Genomic DNA, 25560 nt, shown 5'->3' on the forward strand with positions numbered 1-25560 from the left:
GGCCCGCCCCGGGGCAGGCTCCTCCCGGGGGCGGGCGAGGGCGAGGCTGAGGCTGAGGAGAGGCGCCCGCGTTTCCCGCCGCGCTTGCCGGCTCAACCCGCTTCGTCTCTTCTGCGCTACAGGGTACGATGGGGTTCGTTTTCTCGAAGTCCGTGAATGACAGCCTGAAAGCTCAGCAGGAGTTTATGGTCATGAACTCACGGCTTCAGGTAACGCATACGCCGGCGGCGGTGTGGAGGAAGGTCACCCGCGGCCCGCTGTCTGCACAGAGCTGGGCTTGCGGCTTCGCCCGCTGAGGTTTGCTCCCCTCCCAGGGTTAAAGGTGCTCCGCTGGCACGCTCCACCACGCCCGGTGTGGTCATCAAACGCAGCAGGTTCAGATGTGTAAAGCACCTATTCTCTGGATCTAACCACTTCCTCGGAAGTCTGTGTTAACAAGTTGTAGAGGTGCAAACCATCCTTGTGGCAGCCAGACCCTAAAATTGCAGTTTGTAACTTACCTTGAACAGCCCCCTGAAGCACTGCTGGGCTACTCCAGTCTTAAGCAACATGTACATGTTAAAGTGAATTGGTAACCGCGCGGTTACTAAAGCATGGATACCATTCTCCTAAAATATATGAGTTAAAAATGTTTTGATGCTTCTGCTATACACAGGCTTTCAAACAACTTTTTCTTTAGGTTCAGTTAGGTAACTGCAGTTACTCCACGTTACTAGGAAGGCGTGACACAGCTGTTCGCTGGTTTAGAAACCTCAAACTAAATAGGGTGTAGGGGATTTTTTTTATTCCCTCTCATAATAAAGTAGCAGTGGAGAAAGAGAAGGAAAACCAGTTGGACTAAGGTTCAGAAAGTTGTGCTGAACAGAACTTACAGGTGTAGCACTAGTTACAGCTTTCTGATTTGTTATTAGGTATCTTATGATCTGTAACATGTTTATATACTAAATGCTAGAGTGCAATCTGAAGGACGTGCCTGGAGTTTGTGCCTTTAGTTTTGCGTTTAGATTGAATACGGGTGAATTTACAGTGTTTAAAGTAGTGATGGATGAACTTCCAATTTATTAAGTTGCCAGTAGATGGCGTATTCTAGTTTTCAAAGCAGCGTGCAGATAGGTTTTGTAGGATCACATGTAAACTGAACTCTGAAGGTGACCCTGGAAACGTGGCTAGGAAAGAGAAAGCATAAGGAAGGATGATATAATAAAATACTGGCTATCTCTTAACTGTTTAAAGAAAGTCAACTTTTTTTCAATGTTTGTAAACATAATTTTCTGTCTATGCTGGGTTATATGTTTCTCAGATGCAACCATGTCTTGTGTACGAACAATTTATATTTATTTTTTTCCCTATACAGAGGGGCTCTTCTCTCCCCACAAGTTTTTGGAAATCCAAATGATGGGAGGGTTTTCAGTTTGAGAGAATGATGATGAAATTAGAGTGGAGGCTTGCTTCATGATCTGCTTCTCTGCTGTGCAGAATGAAAGACAGAGTGGAGGAAACAGCGTGAATTCAGGCTAGCATTTGTAGGGTGCTGCAGGCTTTGAACGGCAAACAGTCTTTGGCCTCCTGACCCCAGATGCCTAACAACTCTAGTTCTAGCCCAAATGCTCAGGCTAACATAAAAAATGAACTTCTTTGAGGACAGTTACAAAAAAGCCCTTTCAAGATTGCATACGAAATTTTTGTAAGTTGCTCTTTAGGAAATCTCCCTGTATTGTATTTCTTTGTTATGACAATAGTAATAGTCAACATGGTAGATTTCTTTCTAACGCTACAAATGCCTGATCATATCTGATTTGTACTACGTTTGCAGACATACCAGCTATGTTAGAAAACCTGCATCTTTTAAAAATGCATAAAGTGGGCAGTTACGTTGTGTGCAAAAGATGCAGTGGGGGCAAGGGGAGGACTAAATTTTGTGTCATAAGGGGTGGAAGAAAATAGGTCTGCTCCAGGCTTAGGAAGAGTGTAGGGAAGGGGGAAAGACTGCCAGTTTTCTTTTCCGTATGTGAGTAAATCCTGTGATGTGTCTGGAGTCTAGTGTTAGACAAACTACTTTCAGGCGATTTGTGGAAAATAGTATAGCCTGATTTATTTGCTTTTAGACAGAAATTGTAACTAGAAATACCTGGAGAAGTTAGGTCATGCTAGAACCGGAATGAAATAGCTTAACTTAAAGCATTAGATATTCTTATACAGTGAAATACTGGGATTTGGATGCTATGAGTTTTCCCATCTTCCTCTGAAAACCATCATATTTATTGATAAGATAGATGTTTCCACTTAAAGCAATACGATGTATTTGCTATGAGAGATTCAAAAATACTGATTTGTTTTAAATGTAAATCTATCCCAAAACAACATGTGATTGAAACCTCTTGGAGCTTTTCCTAGCTTCTGAATGTACTTTGGAGTGCCCGATGATTACAATGTTGAGGGAATAGGGTACTATTGTTACTCCAAGCCAATTGGTGTGGATCAAGAAGTCATCAAAATTGTTTCTCCTAGAATGCCCTCCCTACTAGCACTGATGGTGTGACACTGCTCAGAAATGAAGTCTTTGGGTTGACCTGGAACAAAACACCACAGGTGTTGGTGACACAGTCAGAATCTGTGAAGGCTTCTCCTGTTTCTTGGAGATGAGGAGGAGTCATAAAGTTACTGTAAATTGTTTGGAAGAGGATTATTGTGCTACCAGTTTCCACGACAGAACACTTCTTTTTGCCTTTTTTTTTTTTTTTTTTAAGCCAAAAATATAGGTATATGCTCTTCTCTGAATGGAGAGAAGATACAAAGCTGTTCAGTCGTTGACTTATCCTCTGTGGAGGATTATAGGTTGGAAGGAGACCGTTGCAAAAATAGAAAGGTGAGCAACATGACAGAAGTTGCTAAGGTCCCCTCCAAATCCCAAGCCTTGGTGCATGCTAAACCTCAGTCAGTTTTATAGGTGCTCTGATGTGTGCTGGACACCTAGACCAGCTCAACTACTTCAGAATAAGAGAATGTTAAAAGGCGTTGTAAAGTTGTGTGCATATTTTTTTCTTTATACCCTTCTTGGGATAATTCTGAAAAGAAGGGGTTGTGGCCTTTTGTATCTTAATGCTTTTTGGAAGAATAATAAAAACCCAGCTGTCAGTTTGCCTTGATGTTGAAGGACTTGCCAGTTGTTTGTATTGTCTTGGTATGGCTCCAGAATGAAATACCATTCTGTACCAAATGGAAACTGTTTATGGTAGAGTTTGTTGAGGCTTCATTTTTATCATGCGCCTGCTCCTTGAAGTGTAACTTGCAAAATTCTTTCCAAACAGTATATCAGATCTACAGCTCAAGCCTAGCATATGGCCTTGATAAGAGCTTTTAGCATGGCTGAATGGGTAAGAGAAGGTTGCAGGTCTCGGAGCATTTATAGCAGATTATTTATTTATCATGAGCTATGTGGGTGCTCTTAACACAATTAAAAGCAGGAATTTAATGTATTTCTTTTGTTGAAGTGCTATGGTCTGTACCTACTGTTGTGGTTAGGCTTTTATTCCTTGCTGTTTTTTTCAACAACCCAAATGTTCACCTTGAAAAAGCTATTTCAATAACTATTTACTAAGAAAGCCATTTTAAGATGTACAAGGCAATCTGGAAGAAAATACACATTTTGATAAGAATGCAGCAATATTTATGGCTGATCGTTCATTCCTCAGTATGGATTAGAACACTTGAAATGTAACTTATTCTGTTTGATATTTCTAGGCAGTGACATTCCTTGACCAACAGGTGGGTCTTTTCGTAGGAAGACTTTATTGTGATGAGACAGGCTTAAGTATGATAATATAAGTATGTCTTCAAATCATTAAAAAAAATATTAAAACAACCTTGTATACTCCATATGTAGTGTTATTTAGAGTGATAAGCAAAATCATGGTAGACGATCATGGCACAGTACAAATTAAAATTTTAAATTTAATTAAATTTTATTTCTTACTGTTAATGAATTTGATTCTAGGACTACATAGAGCAAAGCTTACTAAATTAACCTTGTGTTACAGAAGAATATTTCTGTGCTGATGTGTAAAAGACATTCTAAGTGCCACTTAAAAGACTTTTACTTTAGGGTATAGACATAAAAATGCCTAAGCTCTCAAAGAAATTTTTGCCAAGCTTTCTCATGCAGTAGAGGAATCAAAAATGCTTTCTTTTGTCTTTCTTTCATTTTTCTTTTGTTTTGAATGGAACCCTACCAAGTCAGTACTATGCCACTCCCTCCCTGCCACCCCCCATCCCCCTACCCCCAGTTAGATTTTACTTTATGCCCTGCTGTTATTTTTATAGAGGTGATATTGCTTTTGGCTCTAAAAAGCTGCTTTTCCTTGCTTTGCTTGGGAAAATCTACACAAGGGAAACCAAGTACTCAGTGAAATACACAAAAGGTAACCCTTCAGAGGAGGAGGCTGAGATTTTGTTTTATAAGGGGGGTTTGGGGTTATTTTTCCAGTGGTGTTATGAGAGTTGAATGACATGAGGATGTCTTGATGTGTGTGGGACTAATACTGCATAATAAACAGTGTTTTCTAGTCCGTGAAAATAAAAAAATTAAAGTCCTTGTAGCATTTTAAATCCTCGGTAGCTGTTTTCAATTATATCTCAATGTATAAGGTGTTTTCTTACTTAACGGGAAGAAATTTTTCATTGGAACTCCACAAATAATTGGTGGTACACTAGTCCTTTAATGACTAGCCCTTTTACTCTTTCACGTATTAGCTTGCAGTATCATTAATAATGACATCTGAATTAATGACTAGTTTATAGTTTTGTAATATCACTCTTTTTTTTAACATGAGATGGCCAAAATGGGGAGGCAGTATCTGACTGATTTGTTTCTGATATCTTTATGTATAACAATCATACCTAAGGCATTAAGCACTCTCTTGATGTTGTCTAGCTCTTGAAGTTTTCATCTAGATACTGTTGTTGGCAAACTGTACCAAAAAGCAATAAGGAGAAAGAGGAACACTGCTTTTGGTCAGAGAATGGAAGAGAAAAATCTGTTATATAAGCAACTGCCTAGTGAAGTGAATGAGGGGAGGTGAGCTCAAAAAGCAAGAATTGTGTAGCTGGAGTTTACGCCATGTGGAAAAGATTAATTTCTAGCTTTGTTGAATTGCTAACTGTGATACTGATCAGGTTCTAAACAATCAACTTCTTTCTTCAATAATTCAGAGCACAAGAAATTCTATAAACTATCGCAAAGCATTTTTACTCCATTAACAAAAAAACCCCAAACAAACCAAAAACCCAACAAACCAGAAAATGAAAAAACTCTGTTTTCTCTAAACAAAACAATAAATCACATTTCCCCCACCCTAAAAATTGTTCCTAGTATAGCAGCACAATAGGAGCATTTTGCTGTCATGGCAGATGTTAAGTAAACAAGTCTAGAACATATCTGGTCCTTGCAGAAGCTTTTATGAGTGACAATGTTCTGGAGTTTCTGCAGAGTTGATGGTTGTGGAGAAAGGAGGCCCGTACATGCAGAAGTACACATGTGCACAGCCTGAGGAAAAAGCAGGAAGAACAAGAGCTGTTTCTGGTCACAAAACTGCAGAATCATGGGAATAACTGAGATGTAGTAGGGTAGCAGGGCAGCTCATGCAACTGGAAATCTGTAATGGACAGATACAAGCTCTTCAGGAGAGATAGGTAGGGAAGACAAGGAGAAGGGCTGCCCGTGATGTGATGGAGTAGCTTGTGGGTTAAGGTCAGAGGAGAGGCCACCACAGTGGGAGTGTGCTGCAGACCACTGAGCAGGGTGATGAAGTACATGAAGCCTTTAAGCAACTGAAGAAAGCCTCTGGATTACTGACTCCGGTTCTCATGCAACTTCAGTCTCCCTAACATCTGCTGGAAGGGCCATAAAGCAGGACATAAGCAATTGAGTACATTTCTGGAAAATGTGAAGGATAACTGTTTGATAACAGGTGGGTACTGGATGGACCATCCAGGGCTCACGTGCAGCCGGATTTGTTACTCACAAATAGGGAAGAACTGATCTGGGGATGTAATATCAAAGGCAGTCCTGGTTGTGGTGGCGAGATCAGGGTCCTGAGGGGGCTGAGGAAGGCGGGTAGCACAGTGCAGACCCTGGACACTGGGAAAGCAGGTTTTGTCTTACTTGGGAAGCTAGTAGGTGAGATGCTATAGGAGGCAGCTCTGGAGGATAAAGGAGTTCAGGAAAGCTGACATGTTTAAGGACAACCTCATCCTAGTGGCCCTGGCAAGACAGAGCTCCTGGCGACAATACAGGTTGGGGGTTGACAGCTGGGGAGCCACTCTGTAGAGATGGAGGGGACACTGGAAGACAGCAACCCAAGCATAAGCCAGCAGTGTGCCCTGGCAGCAAAGAGAGTCAAAAGGATCAACAAGGCTTTATAAACAGTAGTGCAGCCATTAGTTTGAGGAAAATGACTGTTGCCTTCTGTTCAGTGCTTTTGTTAAATGCATTTAAATACTGCATCCAGTTTTTAGTTTTTGCCACCCCCTTCTCTTCCCTCAATACAAGAAAAATGTAGATGAAAAGGAGCAAGTTTAGCAGCTGACCATCAAGGTGGTCAAGGGCTGGAGCACTTCTTGAGAGGAGGCCAAGTGAGCTGGACTTACTCAGCCTGGAGAGGGATGCCTTCTGGAGTGCAGGATCCAACAGCAGCCCCTGAGCAACTGGGAGGAGGTTATCAAGAAAGCAGAGCCAGGGTGTTCCCAGTGGTGGACTGCAGAAGGGTGAGAGATAGTGAGCATACTTGAAACAGGATGAGGGGAGCAGTTCAGACTGAATATGAGGAGAAACCTTTTCCCCCATAAGGACAACCCAGCAATGGAACAGCGGTCCAGTGAAGCTGTGCAACCTCCATCCTTGGGGGTTTTCAAGGCCTGACTGGATAAAGCCCTCAAGCAACCTTGTCCAATCACATAGTTGACCCTGTTCTGAGCAGGACTTGCTGAGGTCATGTCCAACCTGAGTTATTCTATGATGCGCTGACCACCATGGAAGCAGGCACAGACTGTGGCCCACTGTATTTTGCGGATCCTGTGAGGCAGGATCTGCTCACATCTGCTTCTTCCCAGACTGAAAATGGTCTGCATTCCTGTTGAGCACCACATGCACAGCAGCACTATGTAGAAACAAGATGTGACTTAGTCTAACTTTTAACTGACAGTTTGCAGTCACATAGTTTAGGTATGTGTAAGCAATACTGATACAGAAGTAACATCACAAGGAAGGGAATTCAGAATTAAAGCCTCAGTGTGCCCCGCACGTCAGATTGCAAAAATTAAGCAAAAATCTGCTTAAACAAAAATCACAGGTAAGTTTCCCCAGCACTGCTTAATATTATGTATCTAGCAGTAGCACATACATAAATCTGTTAAAATCAGCAATTCCAGTAAAAAGCTATATCCATTATTTAAGCAAAACTTGTTATAAAAGTCTTGCTTTAAAACTACAGCAGGTTGGCTCTGCCAGACTTTCAGGGCAGATTGGACTGGTAAGAGTGGGAGACTGGAGGACTGGAATTCTTGAAAAATACAGGTTTTAGGAGAAAGTAATACAGCAGGAGCCAAAAATCACTGAAAGTGCTGGAAAGAAAAGAGACTAGTTAGTGTTTAAGGCGTATCATAATTTCTGTGGCTAACAGATTTTTGTTGTTGTTTTGGGATAGCAGTTCAGAGTGATTTGGAGTTTTGTTTGGTTGAGTTTTGGTTTTTTGTTTGTTTTGGGTTTTTTCTCCCAGCAAGAGAATTCCTTATCAGACAAGAGGATAATCTTCTCTGTGGGAAAGCATAATTGCATTCAGGAGTCAGATATTCCTCCAAATTAATCTTTGATGGGAGCCACATAACATTTGAGAAAATAAACAGGCTAGGAAAATAATATACTTCTGACAAATCTTGTATTTACCCATAATAAAAATGTTTGATTATAACCTCCTGTCTGCAATATGAATCTCTGGATAGTCTCACTCCCCTTCTCCTGCCATCACTGCTCTCTCCCTATTTTATTATGTCAGGCTGTAAAGTGCATTCTTCTCCCCAGGTAATATTGGATAGCCAGGAAACAGCCATAGATCTGCTTTCATAGCAGTTATATAGACTTGCTCCCTGTGTGGGCATGGGAGAGGTTCCATACTCCTTGGTGAAAAAAATGCCAATATCAAGTAAAGCTGGAAAAGCAAGGGGTTGATTTTCCTATTTTGACAATTTATTGCAATAACATCTTCTTTTCTGAAAATCCATGCCATCCTCTCCTTTTTCAAATCTTTTCCCTCTTTTGGGGTCCCCAGTGTCATACAGGCTCATTTTGAGCCATGGGAAGACGGAAGACTACATTATCCTATTCTAATGAGGGCCAGCCAGTGGTATTGAAGCTCCTCTGCAGTTCTGTACCTAATTGGATATGTTTATGCTCCTTTTTTTTTTTTTTTTTTTTTTCCCCTCCTTTGGTGGTGTTTTGGTTTTTTTTCCTGCTTTGTTGTAACAGCTCCTTTTGAAGCTTTGGCAGTGATGCAAAATAATAAGGGAAATAAAAACTAGCGGCATTTTTTTCCCAGTTAGCAAAAATTGTTAAGTTGAATAGTTGAGCAGATAGTATAAAACATTGCTAGGGTAACTCATCCTCCAGTGCAATAACGGATACTCTGACTTTTTAAAGATGAAAAAGAATATAGCAGTTTCTTCTGTAAGTAAAATGTTCTTTTGGACACAGCATAGAAATGCCAAAAACATATTTGACTCTTGCAGATTCTGTACCTGTAGAAATAACTTTATTAATCCAAATTATAAATCACAGGATTTCTACTTCTGAACATGACTCTTAAGTGTTCTGTGCTTTCATCTGTTCTTCAGCTGTTGCCTATGGAGAAAGATGTATGAATTTTGCACTGTATGTATGAGCTATGGCACATGCATTCATGGTTCAGCTTGTAGTGAAACTGCTGTTTCCATGTCTGCAAATGGCTTGAACGCTCTCAATCTCATAAGAATATGCTTTGGAACATTATTTCTTCATAACATTAATGTGTAAACATTAATTTCATTAGACTGTAATTTGATGTTATAAAAGTTGTGTGACAAAAGTATTTTTATTTGGAAAAACTATCAAGACCTCAGTGAAAGCATAGATAAATGCAACTTAATATCATATTTTTTCTTTACTTTAAACTATCAGTACTTGGTTAGAGGCAAAACATAGCATGATTGCATTACTTTTCTGCCAGGGTTGTATTGCCTTACGAGGTTTGCATTGAATGGCAATAAATGCAAGGAATGAGGGAGTTTTCTCTTCATGTTCAACAATTTATTCTTAAATCTGAAGTGAAAGTATAGAAGTACCCCATAGCAAGCTTCTTGATAGACCATGTCTTATGATCAAATTATAGCAGATTTTCTTCTGAATTAAAGTAATAGTAAAAAAATAAAGTCAGACCTGTTCTAAGTGATGGAAGAGAACCAGAACATTTCAATTTATATCCAGACACTCAGCAGTTTCTCAAAATAAAATCTGGCCATAATTCAATGAAATGTTGTTTGTGTAAAATTTTAGATTGGAGGATTGCTTTAGTATTCTGATTGTCCTGATGAATTGGAAAATGCCTGAAATAATAGGCTTTGGCATAATAGATAACAGAATAAATACCAGTCCAGAGCATTATATCCAAGAAGCAAAAGTTAAATAGATTAACCGAGTATCAGTCATTAGACTGCAGGAGCTTAAAAAAGACCTAGGTTGTACATATTTGTGCATAAATATCAAGTGTATTTGAAATATATTTATATTTATATACTGATATATAAGCTGAGTCAACAGCACAGATTCTTGTAAAAAGCAAATTTAATTGTGGATTTATTAACCAGGGGATAAAATTACTCAATTTGCACTGCTGGTGACTTTGCTAGGAAGAAGATTTTGATACTTCTTTTAATGAGCAGACAAGCTGTCAAAAGTTCAGAGGATGGTAGTAAGAATAATAAAAGCATTAGAACGTACAATGAAAGGGTGAAAAAATTCTTTGTCTGATGCTATAAACACATCTGTTATGAATTTTAAGTTTGTGTGTGTTGGTGGTGTATTTTTAATCCACTCAATTTTCTTATATGTCCTTCTAGAGATATTGAGTCTCTTCCATTGCAAAAGCAAGCAAGCAAGAATTGGGATAAGTATTAGGAGACTTTGAGTGCTTAACTGTCATTACATGGGTTACTAAGAAAGGCAGTGAAATCTGTCATTGGGGGTCTTGATTAGTTAAATAAACATCTATTTCAGCTCCCTGCTTTTGGGCTAATTTTAAGGGACCTCTGAATATGCTTTCTAGCCTTATCCTCATGACTATGCACACACAGAAGCTGAAGTACCTGAACAGAATGCAGGTCCATTTAACCAAAGGCTGACTAATGTGTAACGACTCTTTCATTCAGATTTATTTTGCACTTAATGCTGTTTCTTCCTTAGCAACATCTCTTTTCCAACCTTACCATTTCTAACCAGCTCAAACACATAAGTAAATGTGATAATTTTTTTTTAAATACAGAAAATACCTGTTTTTCAGAGTTAACACTGATTTCTGTGTGAATGCTATTATATTATATTGTGTTATGAGTGAGATTTTTATCTAGCTAAGATTGCAAGATGTTGTAACTTCAATTATACAGCTGTTTGTTATCGGTGTTTGGTTTTCACTCAGTGTCTTTTTGAAAATGTACACAACATTCTTAAGGTTTATATATGCCCAGTAAGAAATAAGTTTAAACCTTTCAACAGGAGTTTTAAGTTTGTTTCTTATTGCGAAGTATTTGATAATCTAGTTATCCTCCCAGTGGTTTTTGAAGTTCTTAGTTCTTAAGAAACAGAAATTTCTGTGGTAACATGTGCGACAGGATATAGTGAAAGAGACAGCTGAAGCGTTTTGAACACTTGTTCGAGTGAAAAACAAAATTACCCATTTGGCATAGAAAAAGTACAAGCAGTATTTGTACCTGCATAGTTAAGAAGATAAATGTTTTCTATACAAATATATACACCTTCCTTAAGTTATTGTTTTTGTGGGATTTGAATTGAATAATGGATTCTACTGTCCTTAGGACATATTAATACATAACACTCTGCTGAACTTCCTTTACTACTGCAGATACTGAGAATTTTGTGAGGGAGAGTTGAGGAAAACCTGACTTACTTATTAGGCAGCTCAGTGATCTCCTCTGCCCTCCTCTCCCCAGCTAGTTTTAAACTGGGAAAGAATTTGTATTTGAGTTTTTCATGGTTTTTAAAATGAGGTTTTATATGCATAATTTTTATTTCAGTTAAATTAAAAATGTATTAAGAATGTAAAGATGCTATTACAAGATAAGTGAGTAGGAGTTTCATGGGAAACTAGACAGTGGGCCACATTTTGTTTTAGTAATTCAACTTAAAGACAAATGCAAAATGTTAATGAAACCCAGAGGGGAAGAAAAAACTTCTGAAAAAGGAAAATATTAATGTCTGTTCGATGTGTGGTAGACTAAGAGTACTCCATCTTAGACAGGTAAGACAAATTGACCTAATAAGCCTATCATTTTTTCTTGGTAGGGACTTGTATCTTTTACAAGTTCCTGTCCTTAGCCTAGGATACTTTTTGAGTAATGAGCTAAAAGTAGGAATGGAAAAGACAGTATAAGATAGTATAAGTAAGGGCAGGGGGAGATGCTCTGTTTTATTTGAAGATTAAGTATATTTGCAAATAGTGTTGTGGGATTCTGTTGGGATTTTTCTTACTAAATTCAACTAACCCGTTACTCAGTCAACATACTATTGATTTATCAGTTGATCATAAGAAAGGCTTTGAAAGGCATAAGAGTGCTATGTTTTCACTCTTGGCAGGAAAAAGAATGGCTAATGTTAAAATGTCAATGAGTTTCTGAACAATAAAACTTCTTTTCATGCCTTATCACTTCCATTGATCAAAAGAGAACTGACACATGCTTCTGCATAGGCTGCTTTCTATAGGGTGCTTCCTGCCCTAATAAACCTTTGTGTGATGACATTCTTTCCATCAACAGATTTGCCAACTTATCTTTGTTAGTAAAAGATCGGCCACCTCTAGCATGATACCTGAAAAATTTAATTTTTCCTAACATCTTAGACACTGAGTAATTTTCTGCAGGGTTTTGTAAGTCCCTAAGCTTTTCCTCTCTAAAGTTTTCACTAAGAATTAGTCAAAAGGATTTTTTTTAAGTTCTATTACAATGAAAACAATTGTTTCATCTTCCATGTGAAGTAAAATGTAAGCAAGCTTTCCCTTTCCTGACTACTACCATCCTTTTCCCTTTGGGATGGGAAATAGCTAGATTTGTTCTCTATTGACAAGATACTAGTAGTGCTTATGGCATCTCTAATGCATTTGTCTTGAAGCATTGGAAAAATTATTTTGCCCCTTAGGTGATCAGGGCTCAATTCAGGAAATAAATGCTCTCTGGTAACAATTCTATATCCTTATTAGTTTGCGTGCATCAAATGGAACGGAACAAGATGAATGATATCTGTACTGAGGAAGATTAGAACAATCTATCTCACAGGAAAAAAGCCAGTTTGGTTGGTATTAGCTGAGAGATTGTATACTCTGCCTGATCACTCTAAAGAAATAAATGCAGTGGTTTACAAAGAACAGATTTTAATAGCTATTTCTAAGATGCAAGCACTACCAGCAAAAGATGCAAAACAGACTGATTGCTTCATCAGTAATGAGACAAATATTAATTAAATATCTTCAGTGGAATCAGTTTTGCCAGTCTTTTTGCTGGGGAATATCTGTGACTAGTACATACCATTGTGTATGCAGCTTGCTTAGGTAAAACTTTTGTCTTGCTTAGAGGTGCAGCTGCAGCTAACCCTTACATGTGTAGGCTTAGTTTGTTGTGGGGATTTAACTAACTTCAAAGAAAAAATGCCTTCTGAAGCTGCCTCCTTTAACGCTATGAATTTTCCGTAGTTCATTCCTTCTTAGTAGAGCAAACCTACCATTTTAGTCTTCTGCTGTTAAGTCCACTGAAGTCAAGTCTGGCCATTTAGTTGTTTTTCTATGAAATATTATTTCTTGAATGCTAAGTTAAAAAAAAAAGGGGGGGGGGGGGCAGGGGAGGAGCCCTGTATTGAGCAGAACTCGTGAGAGCCCAGGAAGTACAATGGATAAGTAAAGAGATCTTGTACCTATTTTAATTCCATAACAAAAATGGTGTAAAGAGAGCCATAGTAATTTTGCAAGCCAGAATCTTAAATGGATAGGAAGAAACATCTTATTTGCAGTTGTTGTTGGTATTATAATACCCTTTCATACTTCAGTATCATTTTACAGCCATTTCTTCTGGTTTTCATTTATGATTCAATGCTCTGAGTCTTTATTTCTTTTTTAAAAAAAGGGTTTATGAGGCACAGAAGGAGCATACCTAGAGGCATTATTGAGGGATGGAAGTAATAAATCAAATAGTACTTACTTATTCAGTTATTAGTCAGATTTCAAAATTAATTGATGTTGTGACGTTAAGTCTGTCTTACACTGCTTGAACTATTTTACTATTCCTACAGCATGGGTACCTTTTTTTTTTTTTTTTTTAATATAACTGGCTACCCAATGACTTTGGTTTGTCTTTATAGAGCTTGTATAAAACTCCTGAGAATTCTAAACACTGATAACAGTACCTTAAAACTTTGCTTACTCTGTAGATAAGATTATTAAATGCAGGTGGAGGACAACCTTCATCACTCTGCTGCATGTTCGTTGCTCAAAGATCATACAGCAGAAGCATGGAAATGCTAGGTTACTGCCAAGAAATATTACTTTCATACCACAGACCATTGGATTGAGCCTCTCCTTTGCACAGCTTAAAACGTCAAATGGATTTAGGTGCTTTTGGTATTATTTTCTTGTTATATGGCATGTGATTCCAGTAACTTATTGACAACAACAGGAATATAAAAGATTTTTTTCAGTGCAGTTTACATTCTAGCTTGTGGCTAATATTGTGAGACCCCTTTCTTTTTATGATAGCTCTTAGCCTGTAAATATTTTGTAATGTGTCTCTGCGCTTGGAAGCTTTAAAAATTGAGTTTTCTTTTTAGGGAGTGTAGTTTCTTGCAGTGCTAATAATTTTAATTGCTCTGTGTACTTGATGTGAAAAATACTTGCAAACAAGCTTTGAGGAGGCAGGATAAAACATTTAAGTCTGCTTTATTTTAACTGTTTGATCTAGAGGCCCATTTCCTGACACTCCTGAGTGCATGCTGGTCATAGAACCAAGCAGACACTGCGTAATTATTACAAGTTATCATCTCTGTATTGCACTCTGGTGGCTTACAATAGAGGTCTAAACATAGGCATCACTATTCTGTTTTCCATTTAGCTTTGCTAAAGAACATTTGCAGCAGCTTCTGGTTTTGCACTTTGATTAGGAAGGATGACACCTAGAACGAGTCACATAAGCCTTTAATCTTTTGTCTGCTTATGAAATGCCAGGTGCATTGCTACTGCAAGGGGTTTGTGGAGTTACTTAGCTATACTAACTGCACACCAACTTTTATATGTGTTTTGTAAGTGATTTGCAGATTTTTATATGTGTGACTCTCACATTTTTGAAAAAATAAGCCTTATTTTCGTTGTGCCTCTGAGTACTCAGAAGTTAGAAGTTACTAGCTGTTTAAAGAACATTTTCAGACTCTCTGATCATTAAAAAACTGTAAGTGAAAATAACATTCTATTATAGGCACAGTAGCCGTGACCTATAACAGATGTGCAAGAGATTAGCCTGTGACAAAACTGGTGGTTCTTTTAACATGAGTGTAAGGATATTCCAACAGTTTCTTCATGTTTCTCTTTTCTTAGGTTTAGATAGTGAGTTTCAGAACTTAAGCAGAGATGGTGTATATTAATCTTGCTGATAATTCCTTCAAAGGTAGATTAATTCCTTTTCTGTCTGAATATCTGTTTCCCAAGCTGTCAGCATAATTGTCTTAATGATGTTGACATGACAGTTCCCTGAATAGGTTTACTGCCACAACCACTCTCAAGCCAAGTGTTTGCCCTGCCCACTATTTTAGAGGGGTTGGGGAAGACAGTGTATGTGCCAGGAGAGCCATTAAATATATCAGGTTGCAAACAGAGGCTTTATCCAGGCGTGGTTACTATCTCTTCCTCTCTCCAGATACATTTTGACCTGCATGAAATACATAGGATCACAGAATGGTTTGCATTGGAAGGGACCTTAATATCACCTAGTTCCAACTCCCCTGCCATGGGCAGGGACACCTTCCACTAGACCAGGTTGCTCAAAGCCCCATCCAACCTGGCCTGGAACACTTCCAGGGATGGGGCATCCACAGCTTCTCTGGGCAACCTCTTCCAGTGCCTCACCACCCTCACAGTAAAGAATTTCTTCCTTGCACATCTGATCTAAATCTACCCTCTTTCAGTTTAAAACTGTTACCCCTTGTCCTGTCACTACACTCCCTGTTGAAGAGTCCCTTCCCATCTTTCCTGTAGGCCCCCTTTAGGTCCTGGAAGGCTGCTATAAGGTCTCCCCCCAGAGCCTTCTCTTCTCCAGCCTGAACAACCCCAACTCTCGCAGCCTGTCCTCATGGGGAGGTGCTCCAGCCCCCTGATTATCTTTGTGGCCTTTCTCTGGACCCACTCAAGGAAGTCCATGTCCTTCTTACATTGGGGGTCCATGCCAAAGCTGGATGCAGTACTCCAGGTGGGTCTCACGAGAGTGGAGTAAAGGGGGAGAATCACCTCCCTCAACCTGCTGGCCACACTTCTTTTGATGCAGCCCAGAATGCGACTGGCTTTCTGGGCTGCAAAGGCACATCAGAGAAATTGTGTTTAATACGCATGGACAGTGAGGAGAGAGCATTTTGCACTGGCTCTGCTTTCCATTTCTGTTGAGCCTTTGTACACCACCTTGAATCCCATTTGTTTTGCTTTGTGCATCAGCTTAATACAAAATGCAAGTAGCATCTGTTCCTTCCTACAGCATGTGAACATGAAATGGGAAGGCAGAAAGAGAGAGAGAAAACAAGCTAAGAGCATAAAGTATCAGAAATTTCCAGTCTATCTACCAGTGCTGATGTGGCTTGTAATCCAGAGAGGACTGTTTATTTTTTTGCAAGTTGTCAAAGTTGATTAAATTATTTCAGATGATAATTTTCTCTCACTGGATTTTAATCAATGAAATGATGGTATAAATGCTCTTTTCTGTGGTTTGACATCATTGTGACAGTCTGAAGAATAATCAATAGAAATGATAAGGATGGTTACCACTGGCTAGTTTATTAGCATTATCAGTTTCACAGTAACTGACCTTTTCCCTCTCCGCCTCACTTCTCTTCATCTGTCATGTTTCATTTTGTCAGATTGATTTCCTTTTACTATAGCAGTTGGTATGTGGCAGACTTCAAATGCTAATCAGCCCTTACAGTTTCTCACACGGTGTTGAGAAACTACTAGCTGTATTTAAAGAAAAATGGGAAAGTTATTTCTAATTGGGTCCTCCTGAGAGTGTTATAAAATAGAAAATGTTACTTGCTACTAGTACCCATTTTATTTTGAAATACTAAACTCGAATTTTAAAATTACATGATCAATATTTATTACCAGTAAAGAAGTTGCTACTGTCATTTGAGGAAATCTGTACATTATGGAATTAAACTTGCAGAAATTTATATAGGTTATATTTAATTATGATATTAACTGTACTTGTATATGTGTCTCTAAAACATGCTCTGATTGTTGCAGGATGCGATTTCTTAACAGGAATAGAAAAGCATGCTTTGATGTGTACCCACACATCCACATCACAGCTTCAGTTCTTTTGTGCCATGCACAGCAACCTGGCTGGGAAAATCACAGCATCACCCTTCTTCCCATGGTAAATCTGCACCTGAGACTACCTATTGTTTTTATGCAAGCATAGTCATGTAAATAGTTCCTATTGAAGTTTTTATGGCTATATAGGTTCATAGAATGGTTTGGGTTTGAAGGGACCTTAAAGATCATCTAGTTCCAACCCTGCTGCCATGGGCAGGGACACCTTCCACTAGACCAGGTTGCTCAAAGCCCCATCCAGCCTGGCCTGGAACACTTCCAGGGATGGGGCATCCACAACTTCTCTGGGCAACCTGTTGCTGTGCCTCACCACCCTCACAGTGAAGAACTTCTTCCTTACATCTAATCTAAATCTACCCTTTTTCAGTTTAAGCTGTTACCCCTTGTCCCATCACTACATGCCCTTGTAAAAAGTCCCTTCCCATCTTTCCTGTAGGCCCCCTTTAGGTCCTGGAAGGCTGCTATAAGGTCTCCCCCCAGAGCCTTCTCTTCTGCGGGCTGAAAAACCCCAACTCTCTCAGCCTGTCTTCATAGGAGAGGTGTTCTGGCCCTCTGATCATTTTCATGGCCCTTCTCTGGACTCGCTCGAGCAGGACCATGTCTTTATGTTGGGGGCCCCAGAGCTGAATGCAGTACTCCAGGTAGGGTCTCACGAGAGCCAAGTGGAGGGGGAAGATACAGATGGGAGGATTATGTGTTTAAAATGAAATAGAATTTATTCCATAAGACATGGCACTTGGATTGTGAACTGTTGTTCACCTGATGTGTATGATGTACACCTGTGGCTTGTTTCCTGAGTAACCAATTTTTCCCATCAGTGAGATTATTCTAAGTAAACTACAGCACACCTGTGCTAAGTTTGAATGATACACTTTTTTTTAATCTTATCACCTATAAAGTTCTACGTATGAAGTTATGGTTTTCAGTAAAATGAATACCTACTGTTCTTCAGTTGTGGTTCTGATCTGCCATAATGGGAGAAGAAGTAATCTGAAACATCATTGCAAAGTAAGGCCCAAGGCAGTAGGCCTCGGCCTGGCCTTTGTCATAAAATCTGCATGTTAATAGGTCAAAAGCCTTCTCCACCCTTTCACTACCCCAGTGTGGCTGGCATTTTCAATAGAACACATGTGGAGGAAAATAAGACACAATTACTACGAAATTAACAGCTCAAAATGGGATATTGATTTGAACTGCAGTCAAACATGATTTGGTTTTTATCTTTCATCTAATTTGGAGTCACCTTTTGTGGTGGACTCCTAAGTCTTTCCCTATATAGATCTGCTTTCAAATCCTGACTTGCTTAAGATTAATGTAATCTGAATGCAATAGTTTCGCCTTATGATCTACCAGTAGTTGTTTGCCAGTGTAAAGTCAACGTACCTGGGTATCCTGGTCATTCAAAACTGTCAGAACTCAAGATGCTCAGTTCAGATTGGCATGTTAAATGGGTTAGCACAAGGATATTACCCCTGAATTTTTTGAAATTTTGAAAGATTGAGGTGCATAGGAGTTGCTTGAGTGCCCATGTAGGTGCTTAATTTTGCAACTTAGACCATCCAAAGTTCATTTAAATGCATATACTCTTTTAGTGTCAAACATTGCTCATAAACCTATTTAGCTGATCAGGTGTTGGGTCCAGTCATATTAAAGCAGTCTTTGATGACACAGGGTAGGTAGGTGCCCTGCCTTATGTCTGCTCTGTCAGAGTCTGCCAGATGGGTGTTCCCTGTCATGCTGAACACGTGTTATTGGAGCCCACACGTGGAATGTGACGGCAGCATTGCCCCATGTCATTCAGCAGTGCAGTGGCTATGGTGCTCTCTGAAAAGAGCTCAGGCATACTCCAAACTGTTTTTTCTACAATTATTCCAGTAAGTTTAAGTTGTGTGATGAAACAGTATATTCTGGGACAATTTTGTCCTTAATTGTTGCCCAGTTTTCCCTTTCCTTAAGGAAAGCTTGAAATTCAGTGAAGTCAGTGTGGAATTGCCCTGGAACACTGACTAAATCTCTTCATTATGCAGATTCCCATTGCAGTCCTACAGCTACAGCACTATAGTCTTTTGTTCTGGCAAGATGAAACTATGCCAAGTGACAAAACTGATCTTGGAAATGGAAAGCAAGAATGAAGATTTTTTCAGAATAAAGGATGACAGAGCAAAGGGCATTTCTGGCATTTGGGAGAGGTATTCCTGGGTTTGGCATAAAATTGCATAGGTTCAGAGAGATTTTGGAGCACATTTAGTGATGTTTGTGTGTTATTATTAGATTTTCCCCATATAACTTATGACTAAATAAAAATATATTTAAAATGAAACTTCTTCAGCAGTGATGTAGATTACTTAGCATCCCTGTAAATATCTCAGTGCTTTCTTGGTGCTACCTTGTAAGTTTATGGACAAAATAGATCTTGTACAGTAAACTGTTCATTGTAACATCATACAACTTCAGTAATAGCAAGAATTAAATAATTAATTTAGCTAAATGTCACTAGATCTACTTTTTACTGCCTTCTGTGCATCAAGATTCCTCTGAAACCTTTTTTTTGGCTGGCTATGCCACATTTCCCCATGTACACATGAAATGCTCATTCTAAGATTCATCAGTCTAAAGCTTCCCTCTGACACATCTTTTTTTAAAAAAGTAATTTAAATACATTATTCTGTTTCATCTAGGTAAGATTTTACATCCACATTGAGGAAGTTTGCTCAAAGGAAAGGAATTATGAGCATTTTTCTGTGTGTTTTTCCCCTTGTCTTATTTTGGATGGTGTACCATGTAGAAAGTTGAGGGTTGGGTTTTTTAAGTGGAAAAAAAATCCTTCTCGTTAGAAAAGAATATGAAATATTGTTTTATTATGTTATCTAGCTGCTGTTTATAATATACAGAACAAGTTGTTTTCATTTATATTAAGTTATTTATATAAATTACTTGTAGATACACATGAAAGTATCCTTGGGCTTCTGAAATTTGATATGACAGGCTCCTACAGAAGGAGGTTTGTTTGACCTTAGTGTCTGTGACTTTAGTATCTTTTTCTTTCAGTACTTGGGTTTTAAAGAGCTATCAAGAAGCTATCAACTTGTGTGAGGGGTTTTTTGTTTTGTTTTTAAAGAAATCATGTTAGGACCCTTTAGTTTATTTTTGTAGATTTAAACTTACAGCTTTCTTTTTATTCCATGCTTACTTCTTTCTACACTCTGTGCATATTGAACTGTCTGTTTTTCTTCTTCTCCATTAAGTTTCTTTTTAGCAAGACCTATATTTCATGAGCATATCCCTGTCCCACTTCCTCCCCCTGTACTTCTTCAAATTGAAGCTCATTTAGGGTAATACTGTGCATCTTGGAAGCACAGTCTCCTTATCTGTGCTGACAGGTGAACAAAGGATCCCTTAATAATTTTCACATGTGTGCAAAGTACTCACATAAGCAAATTGAAGGGGAAAATAGAGGTCATTAAATTGATATTACGTGTCATTATTTTATCTTGTCACCTTAACCCTCAGCAATTTACCAGGCTTAGGATATTGGGGACCACAATGGAGCTAATTAAGGGGCAGTGTGCTTGTTTACTTTAGAATTTCCAAGTGTCTCATAGGTGACAAAATCTAATTATTTTGATATTTTATTAAGTGGTTTGTCAGCCATTATATAATTACTTCTTCTGAAAAAAGCAATCTGGAAATTATGGATATCAGGAAGGTAGAGCCTGTTGATATTTTTTGTGAGAACAACAATTGCAATATAAGTCTTGAGGAAAGAGAAACAGATGAAACAGTATTGTGGGACTACAGTGAATGTTGTTTTTCCTACTGTGTACAATTATATGTAATTAGATCTGTCCTTTTTTTATTATGCTGTCTAAAAAATTAATTCTACCTATCTAGGTGCTGAATGAGATGGTAAATAAGATAGCAAGATCAACATAGTCTGACGAAATAATTAGTAACAATTTAACAGAAACTGTTCTGTTCAGGCTAAATCAATAGTAATGGAGATGAATAAATGGGTAGAAACCTTAAGTAATTACAAATCCTTTAAATTATTCTTGAATTAGAAAGCAGGAGAAAAGAACAGATTTAATTGCTTTTATAGGTGCATGAGAAGGGAACTTTCTGAATTTGCTCTTTGTTCTTTCTTTTCTAGAATACGCTTTTTTAGCCAGCTGGTATTCTGTTTCCTGTATCTTGTTGGACTTCTTAAGCAACTCGGTTAGCTAGGCTAGACATACCAACTCGGGTATTCTGTTTTTTCCCCCAAAATGAGTTACAAACAGTAATGGGAAGAAGCAGACTTCTTATTTTATTAACTAATTTCTGTACTCTGGTTTCAGACTGCTTATTTTTGGCACAATTCTTATTTTTTGCATCACTCTAAGGAGGAAAGACCATTGTTCTTTTTGGTGTTCTGTACACTAGAGAAGAACTTTTAAGAAATACTAAATTTACCTTTATTTAATGGAAATATGCCAGTATGTTTAGATGAGGCATGTAATTTAAAAAAAAAAATCTAATAGTCTGGTTTTTATTCTTATGCACGATAGAATGTTCTAATTTGATGACTGCATATACTGTCTAGATTGTACTTTTTGCACTGTTGTTTTAAATTTTAGTTATAGAAGTATTTTCTCATGGACTTTTGATATATATTCCAGTAGCTTTAAAAGATCTGATATCTTCCCCATCTTTTTTCTATATTTGTAAACTATGGTGTTTCAGAAGAGTTACTGGCTTTATGATGCGTCACAAAGAAAAGAAATCCTCGAAGGGCAAAGAGGTGTAAAGATTGACTGTAAAGATACTATCAGCTAAATTAAAATCAAGCAGAATAAGTTGGAAAGCAACTAGACAGTACCCTTTGAATCACCATGGAAATGCAAAGGTCAGAGAACCTTAACCTATGGAGTGCTGCTAAGACCTGGGGAGCTCTCAAAACCTAACACTGGTATTTTGGTTTTCTTGACCTTGAGAAGCATCATTAGAAAGATTCTGCATTAAAGCATTTGCTAATTGACCTAAATGATTTCTTGGTATAAACTATTCTGAGTTATTACTGAAGACAACCATTCTCAATCAAAAGCTATGAATAACTGAAATAAAAGAACAGAAAAGAAACCTTCTCGCTTAGTGTTTTGGATTTATAGACTAATGAGAGATTGACTCGGACTTTAAAATAAAAAATGGATGACTTAATTTTGTTTAACCTCTCTCTCTTCTTTAGCTGGAAAGGCAACTACTGATGCAGAACCAGATGAGAGAGAGACAAACAGCCATGCAGATTGCTTGGACACGGGAATTTCTCAAATATTTTGCGACATTTTTTGGACTTGCTGCTGTAGGTTTAACAGCTGGGTATGAAGTTTATTTCCTAATAGAAAATATAAATATATTACATTTATATTTCTATATTGCTGGATCTTCCTTTTGCATTATAAGAGGTAGTTATTTTTATCCAGTAACTGCTCAGAGGTTAATTAAATGACAGAGTGACTCTGATTTCTGTCTGCTTCCAGTTGTGTTTTGGTTATGTCTGTACTGCAGACTTACATAAAAGCAGAGACATGTGAGCTGACAATAAAGTGATACAGCTGAGTATCATTGTACCGAAAAGTTCAGTGTAAAGTAAAAGTTGTGTGTGGAACAGGAGGAATTGTTTAAAAGCCATGCTATTTTCCTGTCTGTATTGTGATTTAATAAACTATTAATGAGCAACAAATCCCCCATCATCTGGGTTTTTTAATATGTCAGTGAACAAGTGGACATATTCTGAAATCTGTTCACTTAAAATTTGAATCAAGAAGCTCACCCAAGGGCAAAAAAACGTGGACAATAAAGCTGTGTTGTATGGGGAAGAACTTGCCTTATAGGATTTTTGTTTGGTAACATGTTTTTCTTGTGCTATAACATGATTAGAGGAAATGTAGGAAATATTTGTGGGTTTATGTACATAGGACAGAGATTAAATGCATGTTATGCATTATGCATTCTCTGTGGACTCAGATGCATTTGGAACTGAACGTAGTATCTTGATTGCTACATGTTGCATGTGGCTGGATAGATATATGCACGTGCACATGCATGCTACACAAGTTAGATAATCCTGGTTTTGTTAGATATATTAAAATATTCTTTTTTAATAACCTTGGGTTGATAGTTGAGCAAGAAGGCAAGCAGAACATGAATGCTTCTGATGAAATTAAGACCTCGACTTGTTATTCTTTGATTAGAGATTGTAGAAGGATACACAAGTCCTAGACAGTCAAGGTCAACCTAAACTAACAGTGCTGATGTGCTGAATGTCCTAAATAATCTTATTTTTCCTTCTTTTTTTTTTTTTTTTTAACAGAGCAATAAAAAAGAAGAACCCAGGAGTTTTACTGCCAATAGTTCCCCTGAGCTTTATATTTGCCTATCAATATGATATGGGCTATGGAACGCTGTTGCAAAGGATAAAAGGTGTGTGTATATAAGTCTGTCTGCTTCACACATAGAACCAAGCGTATTTCACATAACGTCTTATCTTTTTAGAAAGGCTGGGAGAAAACTTGCAATAGATTTTCTCTTTTTTTTTTTTTTTTTTTGGACAAAAATCTTACTCTTTCATTTCCTTTCTTCTCTGTTACAATCAGATACTTTCCCAGTCAAGAGTACTCACTCTACTTTTACAGCCTTTCCCTCCATTTAAGAGTGTTTGTTAATTTCTCCTCTCTTGTTTCAAAAAATGTGAATTCTAAGGCTATAAATACAGCTGAAGTAATAATTGTGTATTTGGGAGAAATGACAGATCTAGTGATTTCCTTCCATATTCCCCTCTGATGCTGCTGTTTTGGCAAGGGGTAGGGATGATAAAAGCAGATAAAGGGATACAGACAGGAATCATGCCCTTATACCTTCATGACCAAACACAATCCATCAGCTGATCATCTTGCCACGGTGCCCTGCTAAGATGGAAAGAAGAAAGGTGAGTCCCAGAAAGTGGGGTCTTGGCTCATAGTTACCAGTGGCAGATCTGATTAAGTGATGGGTGTTGAGAATTATGGAGGTGCATTTATGTTAGCTCTGGTTCCTGGTGAAGGAGACATGCTAAGAGAGTGTTCACTGTAAGTGAAGACAGCATTGCGCCATGGCTTGTCACCTTCACAAATCATCTTAGGTAACTATCTTGATTTTCCCATCTGCTACTGACACAAACATACTGAAACAAAATAAAAATTTGTTTCAGTGCTTGGTCTTAGCCTCCAGAGCTAAAAGCTAGGTTTCCTAATTCTGTGTACTTCATTGAAAATAATGATATGTTAATTAGACAAACTCTGAGATATTTTCTGCTGCATACAGGTGCAAATATATTTTGGTGATGCAGCAATGTATATCTGTAAACACTTCCTAAACCCTGCTAAATACATTTCTTTGGAGTTTAATAGGAAGAGGCAGCTAAGCACAGGGAGAAAAACTGGGTGGCTCTTGGAAATCAGAGTTTTGAAAAGGACATTAGTACATACAATGCAGAAGGAACGCTTGGAATTTAGGATTTGTTAATAATTTTTTTTTTTAAGAAATGAGGTCTTTTCATTCCAGAATTTTGAAAGAGTGGGCATATTATAATGCAAACCCCACGGCAAGAGTATGTAATGTGTTTACTGAGGACCCTGTGGTCCTGTATAGGTTGAAGAGGGGCAATGTGGTATCCTATTGCTTTCCAAACAGGAAAAGTCATCTTCATAACTTCAGATCCACTAGGGTAACTTCAGCAGCATGCAAGGCTTGTGAAAAGGTTTTGGAGAAAAGAAGCTATGGAGCCAAATGGACAATAAGATAAAATGAAATATGCCAAACTAACTCTGTCTTTTCCAGGAAAATAATTTCTTTTCCAAAAGAAATGTGGTAGATCTACTATAAACTCATGAAAGCATTTAGTGTGGTATCCCATGAAGATTAAGTTAGCATGAAGGACATGGAAATTAGTAGACAAGTAAGCATTGGAGTAAAGAGAAGACGTTGAAGGTTTGTGCTTAAAGAGGAAAGCTAGGCTTTAGCAGCATTGTTAGCAATATTCCTCAAGATTTGGTCTGGACTGGCTTTTGTTTTGTATTTGAAATTACGAGTAGGTTATACTAATCAAATCTGTGGATGACAAACTTGATTGGTGTCATCAACAGAGAAGAAATAAACTGTAGTACAAGAACTGATGAGCTGAAGAACTGAGATAATAAAATAGGATTCAATTGGATAAGGAGGTCAGTGAGAAGCTAGATGCTAATAGGGATTTCTACCATCAGAACTCACCACCTGGAAATGGTAGAAAAAGGGAAAAACCTGAATGTATTAGGTGGTCACAGAATGAGTATGATCCAGTAGTGTGATGAAATTATGAGAGTCAAGTGATATCTGGAAACTTCAGTTGAGGTTTCCTAGTATCACAGCATGGTAGAGGTTGGAAGGGACCTCTAGAGGTTTTCTGGTCCACTCCCCCTGCTCAAGCAGGATCACCTAGAGCGAGTTGCCCAGAAAAATGTCAAGATGGGTTTTGAGGGTCTCCAAGGATGGATATTTGACAACCTTAGTACAGATAGGAAGGTACTGATGCAGGAAAACAGTAATACCTTCCTTGGAAATTTATACGTAATTTGGATCACTTCTGTATAAGGAATCTAGAGTTACTTAAGAGTTAAAA

General features: G+C 38.1%; 1 protein-coding gene across 1 annotated transcript in view; it reads left to right on the top strand.

The window, feature by feature from the left end:
• The first annotated feature begins 10 nt into the window (after positions 1–10).
• The window catches only part of PLGRKT (plasminogen receptor with a C-terminal lysine), a 32646-nt gene continuing 7096 nt past the window's right edge, over positions 11–25560 (top strand). Inside the window, exons 1-3 of the mRNA XM_052778431.1 lie at positions 11–209; positions 22111–22241; positions 23236–23345. Coding sequence (XP_052634391.1) covers positions 129–209; positions 22111–22241; positions 23236–23345 — 322 coding nt within the window. The 5' untranslated portion in view covers positions 11–128. The remainder of the gene's footprint in view (positions 210–22110; positions 22242–23235; positions 23346–25560) is intronic.

This window comes from Harpia harpyja, chromosome Z (genome assembly GCF_026419915.1).
Source record: "Harpia harpyja isolate bHarHar1 chromosome Z, bHarHar1 primary haplotype, whole genome shotgun sequence".
Lineage (NCBI taxonomy): Eukaryota > Metazoa > Chordata > Aves > Accipitriformes > Accipitridae > Harpia > Harpia harpyja.